Source organism: Eurytemora carolleeae, unplaced genomic scaffold, assembly GCF_000591075.1.
Source record: "Eurytemora carolleeae unplaced genomic scaffold, Eaff_2.0 scaffold11, whole genome shotgun sequence".
Taxonomy (NCBI): Eukaryota; Metazoa; Arthropoda; class Copepoda; order Calanoida; family Temoridae; genus Eurytemora; species Eurytemora carolleeae.
In genome coordinates, this window is record NW_019396030.1 from 662,578 (window position 1) to 682,898 (window position 20,321).

Sequence of the window (20,321 nt, forward strand, 5' to 3'; positions counted from 1 at the left end):
TATACTTAAATGTATATTAAACTTATTTTTAAGTAAACAATCAACAAGAAACAAATGTACTCTCCTAGACTACAAATACCGAGATTCTTATGCACTGTATATACCACAGTACACACCTTCGGTTCGGTAAATCTTACACACACTCTTCTGGTACAGGGTGTCCCACATCATATTAGACCGTCAACGGGTATAAATTGCGATTTTCGGGACTAATAAGAAAATTTAATTAGAATAAATCAATTTGAAAAATAACATAAGGCTTATATAAGAATTTTCTTGCGGAAAATGATAAGTTTTTCGATTATTAAGGGATTATTTTGTCGTTAAAGATTAGAGATAATCTAATATGATATGGGACGCTCTGTACAGACACACACACACATGACGTTTCCGCCCCATGCAACCACCCCATATTATCTTCTCAGGGGTATGTTTTCAAGTATGACCCTTCCCCCCCCCCCCCCCGCCCCCCGGGAGCAGTCGGGAAATTACATATTTTTTGTCTAATAATATTGGACCATCAACTGGCAAGTTTTTCTTCCCTCATTGAGTATTTTTAACCAAAAATGGAGCAAATAGAACAAAAAAGTCTATAATCACACACATACCTAATACCTGAGGGTAAAATAAACGGGGGGAAAACGGGATAAATCGAGAAGAACAAATACCTCTGCATGTTCTTCCCTGTGTTGTTATGCGTATCTATTGCCGTCGGATGTATTTAATATCCTAAATTATAAAAGTTTTCGCAGTTAATTTAGATATACAAAAGTTTTTACATCTACACAGTTTGTTTTAATCTTAGTGAAGAAACAATCTCAAGGAATAATAATTGTCTCAAAACATTTTTTTTAAAGTGAATATTTGCAAATTATCTCTTTTCCATTTCATAATCTGAGTTCGTTTCCCTTATGTCCACTTGACAGTCCAAATTTTTATTTTGAATAATCTTTTTTGTTTGTTTATCTTTTTACATTTTTTATCGATTTTGATGGTTATTATATCGTTAGAACTGACAAAGATCAACCCAGACCGAAATATATTTTCAATAAATGTGGAACAAACATCTACTCTTTTTACTCTACAGAGGTTAGGTCCATCACCATCACTGAATTTAAAAAAAAGTTTTTACCTCAGAATATTCTAGAGGAATTACTTTAATCCGTAAATCTGTAAAACGATTCGGATAACTAATATTTAAAACTAGTCAGTTCAATTCGATTTAACTGACAAAAATTAATGACTAAAATACAGTAAGAATTTTCGTGGATATCTAATTTCCATCTCTAAAATGCTGAGCCAGTTAAGTTAACTTAAATGACGATCATCACTATAATTAAAATTTCGTCTATTATTTTAATTTATTAAAGTTTTGTAATGTAACTTTACAATATTACTAAAAGAAGTTAAAACTCAACACATATATCACATTATGAAGTAAATATACAGTGGTTCGATCAGGTCAAAACATTTCAGTTTAAGAAGATATTTGTAGTCCACTCATAATTTACATTTTGTTGATAATTTATAGTTTAGTGATGACTATCTTATTTGTGGAATTTTTAATTAAATGATCCAATGAGGTTAAGAACCCATAAATTTAGTCAGTTCAGTGTGTTGCAGTCGGAGAAATATTTACTCTATATTTGTAATGCGGTTTTTATCCAACAATGCTCAAATTAAGTAAGATTTCTGTGTGAATTAACAATAGCAGAACAATCGCGGTAAAAAAACAAATTAGATAAAAAAGGTAAAATCAAGAATTTTCTGTAATAGTATTTGTGGTAAAATCAAGTTCTTGGGTAAATAAACTTAATTTTTAGATTGATATCTATTAGAACTCTTCTGAGTCTTGAGTAAAGGTCAACTTGGTTCTCTTGAAAGATTCCTGTAAAGACATTTGACGTCTTTTCTTTCCCGTCTCTGATGATTTTCTGCTTGATCCTGAGCTTGAAGCTCCGCTAGCCCTCCGTCTTTTAGTTGACTGGGATGACGGAGTAACAGCTCTTAATCTGTATTCATCCTCACTTCCTTTTCTCCGATCGACTGATCTATTAAAATCCCATATTAAAACGCACATCTATTACCAACGTTATTAATGTTTGATAAATAAACAATAACCTGGACTCCTTGTTTATCTGATCCTGTAGTTTCTGAGCAAGATCTAAATCAATCCGTTCTTGCTCCAACCTCATCTCAATCCTTCTTTGTTCTTCTATCAAACGCTCATCAAACTCAGTATCTATCAGAAGCAAAGTTAATACACACTTAACACTAAATTAAGTAAGTAAATTAATGACTTAATCATTATACCTGAACTAAATGCATCTAGAAGAGTTTGTGTATCTGCGCTAGAAAGTGCGTTGTTCTCGTTAATGTCTCTCTCATTAAGTAATTTCGAGTTGAGCATGAACTCGGTCGTAACTTCTCCAAATTGAAGCTTTTCAGATTGAAAATTATCCTTGATTAGGACTTTATCAGCACTGTTAAATGAGTCAGATTTTGTAGGTTTCGATTCCAAGAGAGGTTGAGATTGGTCATTTACTTGCAGGTTACAGTTTAACGATTTCTTGATTGAAGAATTCCCTATTTTATTACAGCAAGTTTCCAAGTTATATAGGGATCCTAGACTGGACTGGGATTTTTCTTTTTTTCTAGTTTCTGAAGCTGTATTGACCTCGACAGTTCGGCAAAGTAAGCTTTGTGACCCCTGAGACTCGATAAGTAGATCGGATAATTCATTCCCTTCATTAGAAACCGAATCAATTAATTCATTCGAAGATGTGGCTGATCTCATTTTTACATTTGTAAATATGTTTTTCTTTTTTATGTTAATTAGTTTCAGGTTCTGAAAAGATGAATCTTGTGAAGTACCCGACATTGTAGTTTCTAGGAAACCACCAGAATTTGGAGATTCTTGGAAAGCACCCGACATACTAGATTCTGGTAGGGAACCGGACCCACCAGATTCTTGGAAGGCACTTGACACGCCAGATTCTAGGAGGGAACCTGACATACCAGATTCTAGGAGAGATCCTGACACACAAGTTTCATGAAGAGCACCCGACTTACCAGTTTCTAGGAGGGAACCAGAAACCGCAGTTTCACACTTAGAAAAAGGTTCGGTGATATTATTTTCTTTTCTAAACAAAGCTATGTTTGTTGGACTGAACATCTTGGTTCTACTGGAGGATGACGAGGAGGGTCTGGAGGGAGTACTGGAGGATGACGAGGAGGGTCTGGAGGGAGTACTGGAGGATGACGAGGAGGGTCTGGAGGGAGTAGTAATTACCTTTTCTCTATTTTTATTTTCACAAGAGAAATGACTGGCTTTGGTTGCATTATGATGGTGAATAATATTATTTTTAGAACCTTTATCGTTGGATATATTTAGAAAATGTTCAATGGACCCCTTCCTTCTCCGGGTTTGTAAGCCGAGATTCTCTTTCCCCGGCGATACCGTGTTCATCAGTTTTCGGGCAAATTCTTCATCCTGTCGGGTTCTGACTCGTTCTTCTTCATATTCCTCCTCTTGCAATCTCAAGATAAGCTCTTTACTCCTCAACTCCTCCTCTTGATCCCTCTGCTCTTTTTCTTTTCTTTCTCGCTCCATTACAGCTTCAAATTCAGATTTTATTTCACCCTGAAATTGAAAGTGCATCATTATTGATTGAATTATCATAATGTAAATGTTATTCTTTCCCTTCATCAAAATTTGTTGTATCCCCGAATTTAGTATTTCTTTTAGGAGGGGGATTCTAAAAAACATCAAACACTCCCCGCGCTATTCCTCCAATTTCCTTTTTTGAGTAAATATCACTTTTCTGTTATCAACTTCAATTTTATAAAAATTAACCTCTATGGCAAACTGATGGTTTGGCACACAAGGAAACATCTCATCAGGGTCAGTCTTATCTTCTCCACCTTGTCGTGCAGAAACTTCCCCGGGGTACGTTTCCTAGAACCAACAGGGTTTACTTATTTTTACAACCTCTCTCCGGATCTTATTTCTTCCTAAATCTTACTATTGTACGAGAAATGCTCTTTTTATGCGCTTATCTTAAAAGTAATTAATGAACAAAAAATATTAACGTGCATCCAAAAACTTCAACTTGGTTCAAGCATTAAAAAATCTTATCATTTGTTTAAGACATTTACTTTAAAAATGTTTTCTGATAACAAACATTCATTACCTGGTTCAGATTAACACACACGGGACGTAGAAATATACCTGAATATATCGCCACAGAGGGAGAGAGATTAACGTTTTGTCTTTTGTAGCTTTACGGCACCAGGTAGATAGCCGAGTTCGGCAGATCGGACAGCAGGTGTTAGAGTGAGTAACTGTCTCCTAAACAATTAAATACAATGTGATTGCTATTTAATCTTTATAATTCTTATACATTAAATATATTTATTTGATTGTTCAAGTTTTGTTTGAGCAAATTTTTCCTTGACGGTAGTTCTTATATCTTTTTATTTCATGTTTACAAGAATACTTTTGACGTTTAAGCAAGCATATTGATTTGGGAATATAACTGATAATTACGATAAAAAGATGAGATTACGAAGATTTATTAACTAGTAGGTATATATATATACAAAATCCCAAACAATTTGTATTAATAAATATGAAAACTGAGAAGCTGCTCTGATTAATATATATATGCTTAAACGTCAAAAGTATTCTTGTAATCAGAGCAGCTTCTCAGTTTTCATATTTATTAATACAAATTGTTTGGGATTGCTCCTCTTCAGTTAATAAACATGGCCGGTGGTATTTATTTGATCGAAGAGTTTTATTTAATATATTCATCTCTTAATTACAGAGAGACAAAAGATATGAAATAAATATGGGAGGGAATATTATATTGCCGAGGCATTTGAAGACACTGCCCGCGAGCATCTCGAGCGTAGCAAAGGATGCAATATGACCCAAAAAGGTCTACGGAAGCTAAGGCTGTTTAATTTTCTCTTCTCATATTATTGTATCCCATTCCCTTACGTGATGTAATTGAATGTAAAATGAAAAGATAAGTCATTTTTAAAACTTTGAAATAAATTTAACATTTAAATTCCTAATATTTGAATGGTTGCATTACAATCCTTAATGAGGGATTTTATAGTATCTAATTTATATTCATTTAACATATATTCATATAACATTTTAAACAAAATTTATAGAATAACAAAAACAAATCCTGCTTTGTTTTAACCAAGAGATTGTAAACTACCTAACAGATAATAGTTTCAACAAGGCGTACCCAGTTCTACTATATCTCTGGTACCCAGTTATACTATATCTCTGGTACCCAGTTCTACTATATATCTGGTACCCAGTTCTACTATATCTCTGGTATGTTCTTAAAATTTAGTATTGACCACATAAGAAGGTTTTACTTTGCTAGTTCTAAGTGGTTACAGGACTCAATTTTTTTTTACCTGAAAGCAAGGAAGGCATAGAACATGTTGACAAGGCATCTGAACTGGACTTATCAGGACACACATACAAATCGGGCAAATAATATCAGCCAAATCCAATCTTTCTCCCAACACAACCTTGTCCACAAGACTTTTATCTACATTCTTTTTCTTTCCAGACTTTTCCATTCTCAGTTTAATTTCTTTCCCATATTTGTGATCCTGGATTTCACGATTGGAAATCTTTGGAGGAGGTTCCATCTGAAAATATAAATAAAATCAGTGCTTAGGGTCCGGATCCTGATCCGTTGTATCCGCAAGATTTTGGCTTCCTGGATCCGGATCCTGATCCGCAAAAATATGCGGATCTACGGATCCGGAACCAAGGGGTAAAATATTAACAAAAAACTTTTTTACTACTAAACCCCATTTCTGAACTTTTAAAAAAAGAGCGTTTATAAAAATTTCCTCATTTCTGAATGGTTTCTCAAGTTTTAAGATAAAAACAAGCGAAAAAATAAAACAAAAAATTTAAAAATTAATTTTTGTTAAAAAAATTCAGTAAATCTTGAAGAAATGACCTGGATCCGGATCCATTTTTTTCCAGTGCGGATCCAGGAACCGGATCCGGATCAGCATCAAAATTAAATTGATCCTAAGCACTGCTCCATGGTGTTCAAGTTTGGTAAACCCATTTTCCCCGCACAAGTTTTTAAAATTTATTCTAAAACAATCAACTATATCTGTATTTTATAGACTTGTTTATTTGCCTTTATTAAAAAGAAGTCTGAATCACAGTGCTTAAGATCCAATTACTTTCTATTGGATCCGGATCCGCATGTTTTAAATGATTTTAACATTTTGCTGAATAGAAAGTTTAATTTAGTCTCATTTATTCTTTATTATTTATTCACAATCGAATATAATTAATCCAAGAGACAAAGCAAAAATAGTTGAGGGCTTAAAGGCTTAATTTAGGCGAGCTTAAGATGTTTTATTGACCGAGATCCAAGTGCTGTTTGCAATACGTTGACATAAGCAAAAGATAAAAACTTTAGTATACATATATATTTTCTGTCGAGAATTTCTAAAATTAAGATCAAGGTTGTTTCTAAATGCGTTGTTTAGGTCTATGAAGTCTAAAAATGTGAACCTAACCTTCGTATATAGAAAAGATATAAAAATGAACATTAAAAATACTAGCTTACTCCTAACGAGTTAATTTAAACATATATATTATTTTTCTATATATTGCAAGAAATTTTCGATTATCATAATTACAATGTAATTAGAACATAGGAATTTAAAATACACATCTCAAAATGTCACAATTAATTTAGATAAATATCTCAGTAATACATATACATGTATTTCTTTTTGATACCCTTAATATAATATATTTTAAAATTGGATAGGAACGAAGAAGGACACATATATAATAGCCTCGTCCATCGTTTACTCGCTCTTGATAACTTTAATAAGAAACTAATACTAAGATAGTAATTAACCATAGTTCGTTAATCAACTTCAAGTATGCAGAAATTCAGATGAGAGGGGAGGCAAATATAAAACCTTTAAAATAAATCTTTTATTAACATTGCGAAAGTGTTTGCAAAAAATCGTTTTTTTTGTGTAGAAACGGTACTTATATTTGCTTTATTTTCAATTCGTAATTAGTGGTAATAACGGTCCGAACAATTATCATATGATTTTGTGTTATAAATTAAATTCACTGGACCAGTGGAAAATTAGGCATGTCATGCCCATTGTTAATAAAAATACAAATATTTTTATTTCTGTACCAGGGACAGGATAACTTTGAGGTCTCCAAAAAAACTGACCAAGATCATAAAACCGGTGTCGTGCGTAGGATCATCTCCCATAGTGTTTTAACCATTTTAATACCAAAGTTTGACAAAAATATTAAATAAAATACACGAGTGCGTATTTAGCTATAAAATTTATTATAAAAGGACAAAACGATTATTTCCTCTCAAATGTCGTTTTTCTTTGAAATTTACAAACAATTAATATTTTTTTTTGTATATAGATGATTTTGTTACTTTTGTGTTGAAATGGTTAAAATAATAATAGGGGAGATGAACCGGCGCACGATACCGGGCGAAGATTGGGTAAAAAAGGCTGTATAAAACCAAGACTTAAGAAAAAAGTAAACTATTTTTCATATCAAGTTCCCATACTTCAAGCAGGTAAATACTCCAACAAGCAAATTTGTCGTATGTCACCAGTGTCCGAATTTAATGAATTTGAGCCGCGGCTTATTTCTGTCAAAAACCGGTTTTAATTGAGCGCCGACTTAAATCTTGAAAAAAGATAATACAATTTTAAGTGGAATCAATCATATTTGAGCCACGGCTTAAATTTAAGCCGCGGCTCAAATTCTTTAAATTCGGTCACAAATCTACTAATACAGATTCCTGAAAACCCTCTGAAATGTTGAGAAGACTTGGAAAACAATCCTGAGCTGGGAACTTTAGAATGGGATACCTTTAATCCCGACTGCTTTATCCAAATATCCAATGTGGACACTTTCAATTTCTTGCTCAATCCACTCTTTTTTGGATAAAGTACAGAAAAATTAAAAACCGGTTTTTCAAAATTAGAGAGTCCCTCCCGTTTCTGTATAGTAATCTTAAATGGCGCGCAAAAATTCAGATTTCCCGGCTACTGAAACGCGACTCTGATTAGTTGAATTTTATACACTTTTCAGGATACAAGTAAAAGATTAGATTAGTCTCGAGATTAAGAAAAAGAGAGGATCAAGTATTGATCTCGATATCCACCATTCTAAAGTTCCCAGCTCTGTGGCCGAATTTAAAGAATTTGAGCCGCGGTTTATATCCGCCAAAGCTTAAATTAAGCGCCGGCTTAAATCTTGAAACATTTGATACAATTTTAAGTGGAACCAACCATATTTAAACCGCGGCTTAAATTTAAACCGCCGCTCAAATTCACTAAATTCGGCCACTGGATGAACAGGATGTGGGGGTATTAGGATAGAAGTTGGAGGGATAATCATCAAATTCAAAATCAATAGGCAACAGGAACTGAAAGGCACTGTTAGTGTTAGGGGCCTTATGGGTTCGAGCAAAGTCCCAAAGGCCATAAGGAGTAATAAGGGAAAATTCTAGCTCTAGATGAAGGAACACTTAGGAAGCAAGACAATGCTTAAAGCAATGGTTGACTGAGTTGACTAGTGCCCTCAGGAATATCAGGAAAGATATCTAAAAAACCTCCCTGTTTAGTGGCCCTACTAGGCAGATTTTAATATTCCAATAATAATACTTAACTTTATTCAGCATTTATGATAAAATGAACTACGAGAAATGCTTAGAATCCGCCAGTCTGAGGATTAAAAAGAAGGAAACTGAATGAAAGAATGAATGTACCAGACTGGAAGATCTAAAAGGTGTATCTACAATGTCCCTATCAGTGGGGCGCTTGATTCAAGACTTCAAGTAAAACAAGTAAATATGAGGCTGCAAACACTTTTGGGTCGTCAAGACGGAAAATAGTTTTGATAATTTAAAATGGACGAGGCTTAAACTATACGTTAAACATAAAAATTAAAACTGAATACCGATGATAAACACAAAAAAAACTTTGCTCGAAACATGCTCGCTGAATATTAAGTATTTAGGAGGCTGATGAATCATCGCTGAAAACAATCTGGTTATGAAGTAAAAACTTTTTGTAGAACTTCGCTCCTAATCCGGGGATGTTCTCCAGTTCCTAAAAAAATACCAGAACTAAGTTATACCTTTTTCTTATAGGATAGTATAAAATTGAGTTTATTTTTCGCCCCGCAGTTTTAGAGAAAAAAAGGATTTTGATCTTTTTTATCTGACAAACCTCCCGTGAGATTGAATGAAGGAAGACAAACTAAATCACCTGAATGGAGAGAATTCCATTGTTCAAATCCCTGTAGGTGTGAATCTTAAGAGCAGCTTTAGGACCTACCGCCGTCAGACTTGACAGCTGTTTCAAAGTTCCCATGTTTAGAATACTGAGGGTCATGTCGTTGTATTGCTTCTGCTTTCTGGGACTAATCCTAGTCCTCGTCGCCAGCAATGGATGTTTAAACCCCTCATCTTCCTAAACATCAATAATGTCTGAATTAACTAAGTTTAGAAAAAGAATCGAAAATTAGATTTTTTTAAAATGTCAGAAATATTACCGATATGGGATTTGATTTTTTTAAACACTCCTTATTCGGAGATCCATAAAAGACTCCAAGGGCAGCTGCACGAACTGGACGTGCTGATTCTCTTCTATAAAACGACTTCTCTCGGAGAGATCTTAAGGAAGTTTCAATCTCACTTCCGAGCATTGTTGTTCTTCTAGATGTTCGTGCTCTCGATTCTTGTCGTTCCCGTCGCGGAGCCGTTATGGTTGGAGCACAGAATAACGCACACGGACTCTCGGGTCCGATTCCTAGAGATCTCTCCATCTCTTCCATAGTAGGTGATCCGGGAAGTGTAGCAGTGGAAGCTGGGGAATCATAAACTGGAATATTAACGGAGGACCTCTTCTTTGAGAATACAGGTGAACCAGAATCAATTACAGATTGCCGACGGTAATTGGTTATTTCCCTGAGCGGTAATTCTTTGTCACTTCCGGATATGATCGTTTCACTAGGGCTAAGTCCCTCCTCAGTAGAGTCAGCAGAGTTTGCATGAAAGAGGGGTTGGTTCTCAGGAACAGTTGATCTCAGCGGAGAACTTGTCATTCTTGGTTTATGAGGTCTCCGGGGTGTAACATTACTCTGCTTTTTTAATAGTTCCTGGGCTAAATGAGAAAGTTGGCGGCTCATCGTTTCTTCATATTTCCGCATGTAAGGAGACAATACTGAAGTAATCTCATGAATGCTAAAAGTCTTGGATTCCATCCTCGAACGGTCTTCAACATCGTTATCTGCATCCTCCATTCTTGAATTATCGGGATATTGAATCATAGAAACTCCAGAAAGATTTGAAAAGTTAGGCGAATCTGGAGATAACTCTCTAGGACGCCTTAGCACTGTTGATGTCACAGCAGAGTTAGACACTCCAAGTGGAGTTAAAAAATCTTCTCCGCGAGCTCTTTTTCCAGGGGTCCCGATTGTTGCATTAAGATGTCTCCTGGAGCTGATCTTCTTTACAATCTTAGAAGGAGTAGGAGTTGATATTGTTTTATTCCAAACACCTGGAGTCTTTGGAATAGTTTCTCCAAACTTCCGTTTCTTTGCAGCTGACAACCCAGAGGATTCCAACAAGAACGCAGGAATGGGATTAGTGGAAAGAGATTTGGCCTTATTGGCAAACTTGAGCGTGTTAACAGTTTCCAGCATATCCGAGCTGGTGGGACTGATGCAGGCTATCATAGAGATAAATGCTGACCCTTCCAGAGATTCTTTCAGAACTTTAGTTAAAACGGTATCACGGAAAGGAACGTGCACATTTTTATGAATAAGAGCGCGAATGACGTTGCCAAGATGAAGAAGACATGTATTTATATTAACTCCCTCTGAAAACCTAGCTCCGGTGGAATCAGTTTTCTTAGCCGACTCTGAACCCGCTAGATCTACCAGGCTAAGTTTCCTGAATAAATTTTTAAATAAAAGTCATCCATACCTTACACAATAGACAAGTAACAAATATAAATATTATCAATTCATTGACTGGAAGATCTNTGAAAACCATAAATATTTAGGAAAGTGATAAAATGAATGTGTTCAGAAGGACTCTTTGACCTTGGTGACCTTTATAAAGCAAATTCATAACTTGTGTGTTGATTTAATAATTTTTCTTTGCAATACAGAGGGAGTGAGAGGTTAGGCTAGGTTAAGGGGAGTATAGTAAATTGTAATTTTCTGTATCATTTTTAGCAATACTATACAATTAGTACATTGAAGCAGTATTTTAAATACAAGGTAGTGGGGCCGACAGGGGGTGGGAAAAGTTTGGGAGGCAGCTAGGGATAGGGGGTCCTCTTATTCTGGCTCCTTTGATATGGTTTTTAAAAATGGATTTAAAAAAGTTATTCCTGCGGTACTTATTCATTACTACATAAATATTTATCTCTTTCGGGAATCAAACCGAAAAAGGAACCTTTAGGGGTATGTCCTAAAATAAATAATAAAACTTATAAGTCCCACGTGAATTGAAATTTCGCGCAATTTTTTAATTATTCCCACTTCTAGCCTCCCATCTAAAAAAATCAGGGGAGTAGAAAATCAAGCATTAATTTAATTCTATACTATTATTGAGGGATGGAGACTGGCGAGGTATCCGTACATTAAACTTTCATTTCATATTTTATTGCAATACAACACAGGGGAAAAGGGGAAATTGGTTTTAAATTGTACTTTTTTTGCATGACAGAGGGTGAAAATTGCGATCCTGAAACCACTCTTTTAGTGTGACCTTCTGACCTTTTAACGATTTTTCCCTCGGTATTCTCTGAAGTAAGGTGCAGTGTAAACAAAGCGTGAGATCTAGATGACCCATTATTTAGTTTTGTGGTTTCAGTAGATCGGAGACTTAGGCCCTGCTCAAGGTACTGAAGAGCACTAGATGCATCATCAACCTGAAAAAAATAAGACTAGCCTCAGCTGAGCTAAAAATCTGTTAATATACCAAATGCGGTATAGAGGAAATATTTACTAAAATCGAAATGGCAAAACATGCCCCCCCCCCCTTCATTACTAAAAACCAGTCTAACTGTGTACGGCCTGTATAAATATGTACTACGTAAAGAAGGTTTAGAAAGTTCATAATTTTCCCGAAAAAAAGATTCCCCAGCCCTTCATGATTTATTTGCAAATAATGCTATTAAACTTGTGTTTGTACCTGTATTTCCGTAAGTTGAGGAATATTGAAAACTCCTCGTCTAGGTTCCCTAACTGACAGGGGAACTCTCTGCCTGCTTGGATTGATAAGGTCGTAAACCTGTTCGTTCAATATCTCAAAGAAGGAAACCTACGCATGGAATATCAATTGTAAATCTTATCATTTCTGAAATAAACATTTTTATTTCTTACTACGACGCCGCCGTTAGTCTTTACACAATGGGGGTTTCTTCATAAAAAGAACAGTAACACATGTAAGAGTTTTTATTTTTGGTTTTAAAAGCAACTTATTACATTCATACCGGGAAAAAATTATTTGCATCTTGGGCATTTTCTCTACAAATTGTATTTTTAATTCGCCCGAATTTCAGTGCCAATAATATACATGTGCATAGTGCCCGTAGAAGAACCCTTAATAAAAAAACACCTTTAACAAAATAAAATAAGGTGAAAATCAGATAATGGATTCCATCCCACTTTTAAACAAATCAATTCAAAATTCCGATTATTTCTACTTCTGTTTATTAGTAGTACGAAGCTAGTCTATGTTGAAAAAGGGTTGTCTGAGTATATGTATACAATACATTATCCATGGTTTATTTTGTCAAAAACCAGAAAAAAAACTCATTGGCAATAAAATGCAAACAGAAACACTGATAAGCCAAATATTAAAAGACAGTAAACTAACCTTTACTTTTAGGTCTGGATCTGCATCAAAGATCTGGTTTACTGCTCTGGGTATAATCCCACTCTGATTATTTCCAGCTTGAACGGGTTGGTTGCAAGTACCCATACTATAGGTTTTTCCTGTCCCAGTTTGTCCGTAGGCAAACACACAACCGTTATATTCTTCCAGAACCTGCATGGTGTAAAAAAGAATGTATTTGTTCAAATTATCTCGGGTATATTATCGTGTGATTGTGAATTGGGGAACCTAACATTCCCCAATATATCAACTTAAACAAAATGTTTGCATAGCAATATCTTTAAGTGGGACGAATGATTTTTTTGTAAAATATTTACTGCTGGCAGTTTTGATAAAAATATTTACTATAGCTATTCATTACAAATCATGATGAATCATACAACCTTTACCTGATCAACTAATGGCTCGATAAAAGAAGAATACACATGCTCCTGTGTTGAATCACTGTCAAATATCTTGTCAAACCGGAAGGATTTAGTAAGACCGACAACTACCAAGTCCTTGTGTGTGTCTATGACCGAAACCTCAGGCTGAGTTCTGTCCAGCTCATGTTGTAGGATTGGTCGGACTCGAACAGCAACGTTTATATGAGAATCTTTGTTCTTGGGTTTTAAAGGCAAGGGTGTTGCTGCACCTTGGAACAGGAGAGAGTGATCAGGTTGGGAACTATCCAGATGTGAGTTAGGAGATAATCCTTTTGTAGTTTTCTGTCTAGGGGTTACCCCGCTGGTTGCTTGTTCTGAGTTCATATTCTGCTGACTGATCATGGTTGAGTCCAAAGATAGGGCACTAAGAATAGTTTTATTTAAATCTGAAAATACCACTTAAATGGGATCCACATAAATAAAATAAGTGAGCTGTTTTATTGGTAATTCTTTAGAGAAAAATATTGTTTTCAAACTAATGGTTCACAGTTTAGTTAAAAACAATTAATTGAACGAATAATCCCTATGGTTCTGTCAACTAGATGTTGTTAGGAAGGCCCTCAGGTGACTCAGAAGCTATGCCATCAAAGTTAATTAATTGTCTTATGGACTACAGTGCAGTGTCCTGTATATAGTATGTTCTATATTCTGCAGTACTTTACATTAAATAATTATGAAACAATTTTACTTTCCGAGTTTATGCTCTTTTATTCTTATAGTTTTGTTATTTATCTTAACAAGTAAGATATCTTATTTTTTTTAAAGACTATGTACTTGCATATTATTATTTAAAACACTTAAAAGCAAGAAAGAATGACAAACCAATCAAACCTGAATATCAATCAATCAATATCAATCAATCAAATAATTAACTTTTCTCAAAATGGTATAATTTCTGAATTTGATGCCTTAGCTTATGAGTCACTCCAAAAATTCAATATTTTTTCTATGTTGCCTGAAAATGCATTAAAAATGTTTTAGACATCATTTCTGATTTTTGAAGTCTTCGATGACATTTACGCAACAGAAGACATCCCGAGTAAAAAAAATATGCATCAAAACATGTCTACAGACACACCTCAAATCAAATCTGTGCGGGAATTATGTCGTGAAAAAATGTCGTTTATTATGTAGAATTTCAATACCGGATACTGTACTTAAATATATGTTAGCCTTTGAATTATAACACTAATTCAGAAAACACTTTTGTATGGATATACCCTCTTACCACTGAAGTCAAAATGATGATAATTACCTCGTCTGACTAGGAGATGATGGCTCTTCAAATTGATCTTCTAAATCATTCCGCTTCTCCGTTGTCTCTGTATCCTCCACGACCTCCTCGTCATTTTCTTCAATAATATTTTCAACGTCCATTAAATTCCTACTCTTGAAGAATTTAGAAACTTTTGGGTATTTCGGAGGTACTCTTGGATCCTGTCTACTGGTAGATATAGACATGAAAGAAGCTTCTCCGAACTTGCCAACCAACCCTGCAGTGTTGGTTGCCGCACACATTTTATTTATGATCTGAAAAAAAAGTTTAATACTAACTTCAGGGTATTTATTGTTAAAATAATGTCGAGCATCTTAATAATTTTAATCGAAATTTTAGAACATAAAAATAATCTTGAAATTGATGTACAATAATAGGTTTATATTTTAAAGGATACTTTTTTCAACTATAAACTAAGAATTATTAGTTTCCCTAACTCCAGTTCAAATATGTAAAAAATATGCAAGAAAACGTTTTTAATTAGTTTTTCTTTCAATATTCAATGCAACGCCGATAAGCACATTGTGTAGAGGAAAAATAAACAACGTACGAAATATATTAAAAAAAAAAACATAGGATGCTTCAATGTTTTTGTACAATTTTTACATCCAATGTACATAAGCAATGTATGGTTTAAATTGAATCCATTACTCAAATTAATTTTGACGTAAGAAATTGTAGAATGTACAATACACAGCAGAAGTATTTCCTAACAGTATAAGAGACATATTAAGAAGATTCAGAATTCTATGAGAGAAAACTGGAATAGAATGATTCAGTCAATGAAACTTAAAATTAGGATACTTCCATCATTGTTAAGAGTTTTAGCATTCATGGATCATCGTCCGACGCGTCTATTTTTATTTTATTTTATTGTCCAGTTGTTCTTTTACTGCCCCCGTGAGAAGAGAGAGGCATTCAAGGACTCAAGGAATAAAACTTTTAGCGAAATTCAGAAAACAACTTAAGCTTTTAAAGCGAGAGGCAAAACTTGTTCAGAAATTCATTTTTATAATTCAATTTAGAATAGTAAAAAAACATTAAGATCAATTTAAAAGTCCTTAACTAGTTTCAGGTTCCGTATTGCATGCATGTTAAATCCTGTGGGCCCGTGGGGCAGTATTTATGGTATTCATGAAATACAAACCATAAGTAGTATATTCCTTTTCGTTTTCAAGGTCTGTTAAATGTAATTTGTCAATAAAAGTGTAAGTTGGTAACTGACAAGACATTTTATCTTTTTAAATAGAAAAAGTCCTTATTTTGAGATAAAATACGATATAATAAAAATTATCCTTATTTTCATGAAGTTTATCAAACATAAATCTAGATTTGTTAAAGTAACTTTGTTCTTTTTCTAGGATTTAGGGTTTAAATATTAGAAAATAATTGAATGATACCACTTGATACATATTGTTCAGTATATTATTTGGAGATTTTTGTTAAGTCGCTAGATATTTCATCATCAACTAGATGTATATATGCAAAGTTTATATCCATCTAGAAATATAATAATTATCTTAATGTGTATTTCCTTCCCAGTGTACGAAAATAATAAGTAAAAATAGCATGAACTTAATATTTCAAGTAATGCAATTGATCATTTTTAAATAGAGTATGCGATAACAAAAATGTATTTAAATCTAGAAATAAATTCACGTTCTAAACACGTTTTTAAAATGTGTTTAATATTTAGAAACATAAAATTTCTAGAAAAGTATTTACAGCTGAACAGTTTTTTTATATGAAGAAAAGAGATGCATCAATTATCTGGAGGCGTATCCACTACTAGACCGAGAGGGTTTTCTAAGAGCAATTTTTTCAAGAAATGGATGCTCCATAGCTTGTGGGAGTGTGATTCTATGTACAGGATCGTATTCTAGCATCCTCTTGATCAGATCAAACATATCGTTCCAATCTCTGTTCTCTCTGAACTCACGAGGAATATACCGCTCCAAAGGTTTTACCTTCCTCCTAAAACCAGAAATTTTGATATTATAGATTGAGAGAGAATTAAATAAAAAATTTGAATATAGATTCATGTATGGAAATTCAAGAATACATTCAAAATAACTTCCTCCACCTCACATTTTAAAAACAAAAAAACATGGACACGCATCATTTATACTCTACCTCAAGGCTTATATATATATAACTTTAGCTTGTCTGTCTGTCTATTTGTCTGTTTGTTAGTAACCAATAAACGTCAAAACGGCTGAACCGATCGGGCCCAAATTTTGTATAGGACCTCACGTGACCCCAGGGAAGGTTTATATATGATCAAAAATTTTTAATTTTGTGAAATTTTGAAAAATATTATGAAATCAGCAAACTTTTTTGTTTTTGTTTTATTCTGTTCAAAGAGAAGATGCTCACAGATAAAGCCACAATTAAAAGTTGAAATAGAAGATTGGCGCGCCTAGTTTAATTTTAAAGAAAGAAAATACTATCAACCGCGAAGTTAACAAGATTTTACAAAAGAAAAGGAAACATTGATCCAGAAAGAGTATTCGTTACTTACAAGATGAAAGCCTTGTTACCGGGGTAAATTATAGTATTTTATGTTACCTCACGTATCTTCCTTCCTTAGACTCAGGGTTCCATTCTAGTACTCCTTTCTTGAAGTATGGGGACCCTGAATTTGCTGCTAGCTGCTGTGGTATAGTTCCGAGTATACGTTCCATCATGGCAAGATGCTCCTGGCTGCTATGGGTGTCAAACAACATGAATCCAAGGGCAAGTTCGAAAACAATACACCCAACAGACCAAATGTCACAAGAATGATTCCAACCTAAAAAATATTCTTTTGATATCAAAATGCAAAGGTAAAGTCACGTGTAAACCTAAACATGAAAGTAAAATAAATTAGGGGACTGTTCTCCCAGAAAGTGATTTGATGTTCTGCTTCTTATTGTGTTGGGAAACTTTCTTTTATTCCCCTTAAATATTTTCAACCTATTGTATTTACCTAGTTTGAGAATAACCTCCGGAGCTCTGTAATGTCGTGTTTGGATAATAGATGAGTGGTGTTCATGTTCAAATGTTGCACTACCGAAATCAATTAATCTAAAATAAAAACAATACTAAATCATGTAATCTAGTATTATGAATGTGAGTGAATGAGGACCCGAACCTGATCTCCGGGTTGAGCAGGATATCTCGTTTTGTCTTTTTATCCTTCTTGGTTTTACTGCTGTCATAGAACAGAATATTCTCAGGTTTGAGATCTGTGTGCGTTAACCTGGATTATGATTTTCTTCAGTTTAACATTCCCTAGCAAGGTCAATAATCGATTTGCTTTAGTTTAACATTCCCTAGCACGGTCAATAACCAAGTTCCCCACAAAAATTCTATTAAAATTCTTAATTATTAAAGCCCTAACCAAGCATTTCTATTAATGTTTTTCATGAAATTTTGTGGATTTCATGTGATGAGGCAAATGAAAGAAAATATGATATTGCTATTGAGGAAAAAATATGATATTTTTTCCCATATAAGGTTTTGCATATTTTCCTGTGGGAGCCAAAACTATCAGATAATAAACAAATTCCTTCTTTATTCCTTCCCTCTTCCCCCTTTTTACTTTTAATCTTAATTTCCCCCAAACCCTTAATAGAGCTCTTACAGAATAAACAGAAAAATATACACCCATGGTTCAAAATATACAGGGTGTAAATATTACCCCCCCCCCCCTCCCACACTGAGGGAAAGGGAGTTGATTTGCGATGTTTTGATAACTTGGACATTAACAGGTATGTTTCTTCCTCCAATTTTAATACGTTTCACCACGAATTTATAAATTTTCTCTTAAATCACCTATTTCCCCGCAATTCAGCGAATAAACCCTAAGATCTTTTCGCGTTAAGCAAAACCTCACCTAAGATGGGGGGATGTCAAGAAAATATATACCCCTGAAAATGTATAAACATTTATGTTATCAATGCAATTAACTCTTTTCGTCTATCGTAGGAGTTGAATGAAAAAGATTAAATCCTGTAGCAATTGTTTTCCTTTGAGGTTATCGTCTCTGATTTTTAGAATGAAGAAATTTTCCTTTGAGTGTGAATAAAGTTGACGGAAAGGCAGAGTTCGTAAGCAATACTTCTCACATGCTCCAGAGGATAGGGTTCATAGTTGTTATCCTTAAGGAAATCAAACACACTCTTTCCTGAACAAAAGTTTTTAAGGAGACGACTTACAAAAGGAAAGAATAAAATAAATGAGTAGGGAATCGAAGCTCCTTACTAACCAAATCAGTCTATAAGCTTAGATTTTTAATAATTTTTATAAATTAGGCCTTTTGTCGTGTGACTTTAATTACCGAGAAGCTGGAATGCGATGCATTTGTGTCCGTGATAATCAAACCAGTCGTACATCTGGACACACTTAAACCTACTATCCGGGTCCTTCTCAGCCAGCTTATTCAACACATTGATCTCAAGCTTAGCAGCGTCCCGATACTTCTTCACATTCTTTATGATTTTAATCGCAAGTATTTTCTTTCTACTCATATCGTCACACTTGACTACCTTGCCAAAAGTTCCTTCACCCAACTCATCCAGAATCTTATACCTAGAAAGATTTAATAAGATTTCAAATAAAGTCTAAAATGTTTGATAAAAGTTTAATTTAGCCAGTTAGCTGATTACCTGCCCTGAATTATATCTCCTTTTTTAAATATAAGATGGCCTTCTTCATCATCTTCGACTAGAGGACGAGAGTCACGCTTGCTTCGTTTCGTATTGCCTCTAAAATATAGACTGTGTTTAGTTAAGTTATAATTATAAATTTTCAAATTATCTGATTTAACCAACCTGTAAGATCGACTACGGGACCTCTTAAAATTTCTACTCTTGTCCTGACCATTCGATCCTTTTCGCTCTGTTCTCCGCGAATAATCTTCCTCTCTATGCCGTTCATCATAGTCGTTTCGTCTCTCTAAGTCCCGCGACTGTAGACGACGGGAATCCCTTCTGTTCTCCGGATATCTTTCTTTTCTACGCGATTCTCCGCGATAAGATTGGTCTGGACCACAATACCTTTCATCCCTACTATATCTCTGATCTCGTCTGTTTCTACTTCCGTCCCGTCTCGTCAATTCTCTATCCTCATAATGCTTGTCGTAGTTCGCTGACCTTGAGTCATGTTTCCGCGAGTATCGGACCTCAAATCTATCTGCATCTTGTGGATCTTCATGTCTCAGGTCTCGACGTGATTCGTCTGATCTAGATCGTCTCCGCTTAGGAGCGGAATAGGGAGATGGTTCACGAGTTCTTTTCCGAGGTCTTGAAATCCTGTCAGTGCTCGTTTCCATCTGGATGTCCTCTCTATTTCGAGCCCTTCTTCGACCTCTGTCGTCACGAGCTAAAGCAAGATATCTAATTATATTAATGTGATATCTTCGAAAAATTTGATATCGATATATACTTCAATTTATCTGAAATATTCGAATATGTAAATAAATTCGAAGTGTGTCGACATACATTGTGTGCAAATTAATGCAATGCAAAATGGTCGAATGGAGTAAATTAAAAAGAATAAATTCATATACATGAAAATTATTATGGTCTTATACAAATGTAAGGTATATTCCTAGAGAACGATTTTTGTACCCCCCCCCCCTTCTATCAATTTGGACATGGG

The 20,321-nt window shown here is 34.5% G+C and overlaps 3 protein-coding genes across 6 annotated transcripts in view; all 3 read right to left on the minus strand.

The window, feature by feature from the left end:
• Positions 1-1,347: 1,347 nt before the first annotated feature.
• LOC111696244 (E3 ubiquitin-protein ligase rnf168-like) lies at positions 1,348-9,105 on the minus strand. Of its 2 annotated transcripts, XM_023465808.1 has the most exons (8): positions 9,023-9,105; positions 5,443-5,682; positions 4,232-4,351; positions 3,857-3,958; positions 3,285-3,643; positions 2,314-3,218; positions 2,122-2,242; positions 1,348-2,051 (listed from the first exon to the last, which is right to left on the minus strand). In XM_023465808.1, exons 1-8 carry the CDS (start codon positions 9,056-9,058, stop codon positions 1,835-1,837), a joined length of 2,100 nt encoding a protein of 699 aa, XP_023321576.1. In that variant the 5' UTR covers positions 9,059-9,105; the 3' UTR covers positions 1,348-1,834. The 2 variants fall into 2 exon arrangements, with proteins under 2 accessions (XP_023321576.1, XP_023321568.1); XM_023465800.1 differs by having other exon boundaries at positions 2,314-3,643.
• Positions 6,166-14,948, minus strand: LOC111696223 (kinesin-like protein KIN-13A). Of its 3 annotated transcripts, none has more exons than XM_023465789.1 (9): positions 14,658-14,948; positions 13,367-13,766; positions 12,960-13,130; positions 12,273-12,401; positions 11,855-12,009; positions 9,620-11,021; positions 9,334-9,537; positions 8,995-9,174; positions 6,166-6,864 (listed from the first exon to the last, which is right to left on the minus strand). In XM_023465789.1, exons 1-8 carry the CDS (start codon positions 14,918-14,920, stop codon positions 9,079-9,081), a joined length of 2,820 nt encoding a protein of 939 aa, XP_023321557.1. In that variant the 5' UTR covers positions 14,921-14,948; the 3' UTR covers positions 6,166-6,864; positions 8,995-9,078. The 3 variants fall into 3 exon arrangements, with proteins under 3 accessions (XP_023321557.1, XP_023321548.1, XP_023321540.1); XM_023465780.1 differs by having other exon boundaries at positions 6,166-6,993; positions 8,932-9,174; XM_023465772.1 differs by having other exon boundaries at positions 6,166-7,006; positions 8,932-9,174.
• Positions 14,949-15,533: 585 nt separating this feature from the next.
• Positions 15,534-20,321, minus strand: part of LOC111696259 (dual specificity protein kinase CLK2) — a 5,443-nt gene continuing 655 nt past the window's right edge. Inside the window, exons 2-9 of the mRNA XM_023465819.1 lie at positions 19,493-20,042; positions 19,328-19,426; positions 19,000-19,250; positions 18,732-18,846; positions 17,812-17,919; positions 17,647-17,744; positions 17,247-17,469; positions 15,534-16,652 (exon numbers count right to left, since the gene is read on the minus strand). Coding sequence (XP_023321587.1) covers positions 16,445-16,652; positions 17,247-17,469; positions 17,647-17,744; positions 17,812-17,919; positions 18,732-18,846; positions 19,000-19,250; positions 19,328-19,426; positions 19,493-20,042 — 1,652 coding nt within the window. The 3' untranslated portion in view covers positions 15,534-16,444. The remainder of the gene's footprint in view (positions 16,653-17,246; positions 17,470-17,646; positions 17,745-17,811; positions 17,920-18,731; positions 18,847-18,999; positions 19,251-19,327; positions 19,427-19,492; positions 20,043-20,321) is intronic.

What these genes read in the sequence shown, in the direction of transcription:
- LOC111696244 (XM_023465800.1), bottom strand. Translation starts at nt 9,058, where the DNA reads ATGTTTCGAGCAAAGTTTTTTTTGTGTTTATCATCG. An exon ending in TATGCCTTCCTTGCTTTCAG is followed by an intron (nt 4,352 to 5,442) that starts GTAAAAAAAAAT and finishes TTAATTGTTTAG; the next exon opens with GAGACAGTTACTCACTCTAA. An exon ending in CAGATAAACAAGGAGTCCAG is followed by an intron (nt 2,052 to 2,121) that starts GTTATTGTTTAT and finishes GGATTTTAATAG; the next exon opens with ATCAGTCGATCGGAGAAAAG.
- LOC111696223 (XM_023465789.1), bottom strand. Translation starts at nt 14,920, where the DNA reads ATGTGTGCGGCAACCAACACTGCAGGGTTGGTTGGCAAGTTCGGAGAA. An exon ending in CTCAACTTACGGAAATACAG is followed by an intron (nt 12,010 to 12,272) that starts GTACAAACACAA and finishes TATTTTTTTCAG; the next exon opens with GTTGATGATGCATCTAGTGC. An exon ending in GAGGGAAAAATCGTTAAAAG is followed by an intron (nt 11,022 to 11,854) that starts GTCAGAAGGTCA and finishes AAATTTATTCAG; the next exon opens with GAAACTTAGCCTGGTAGATC.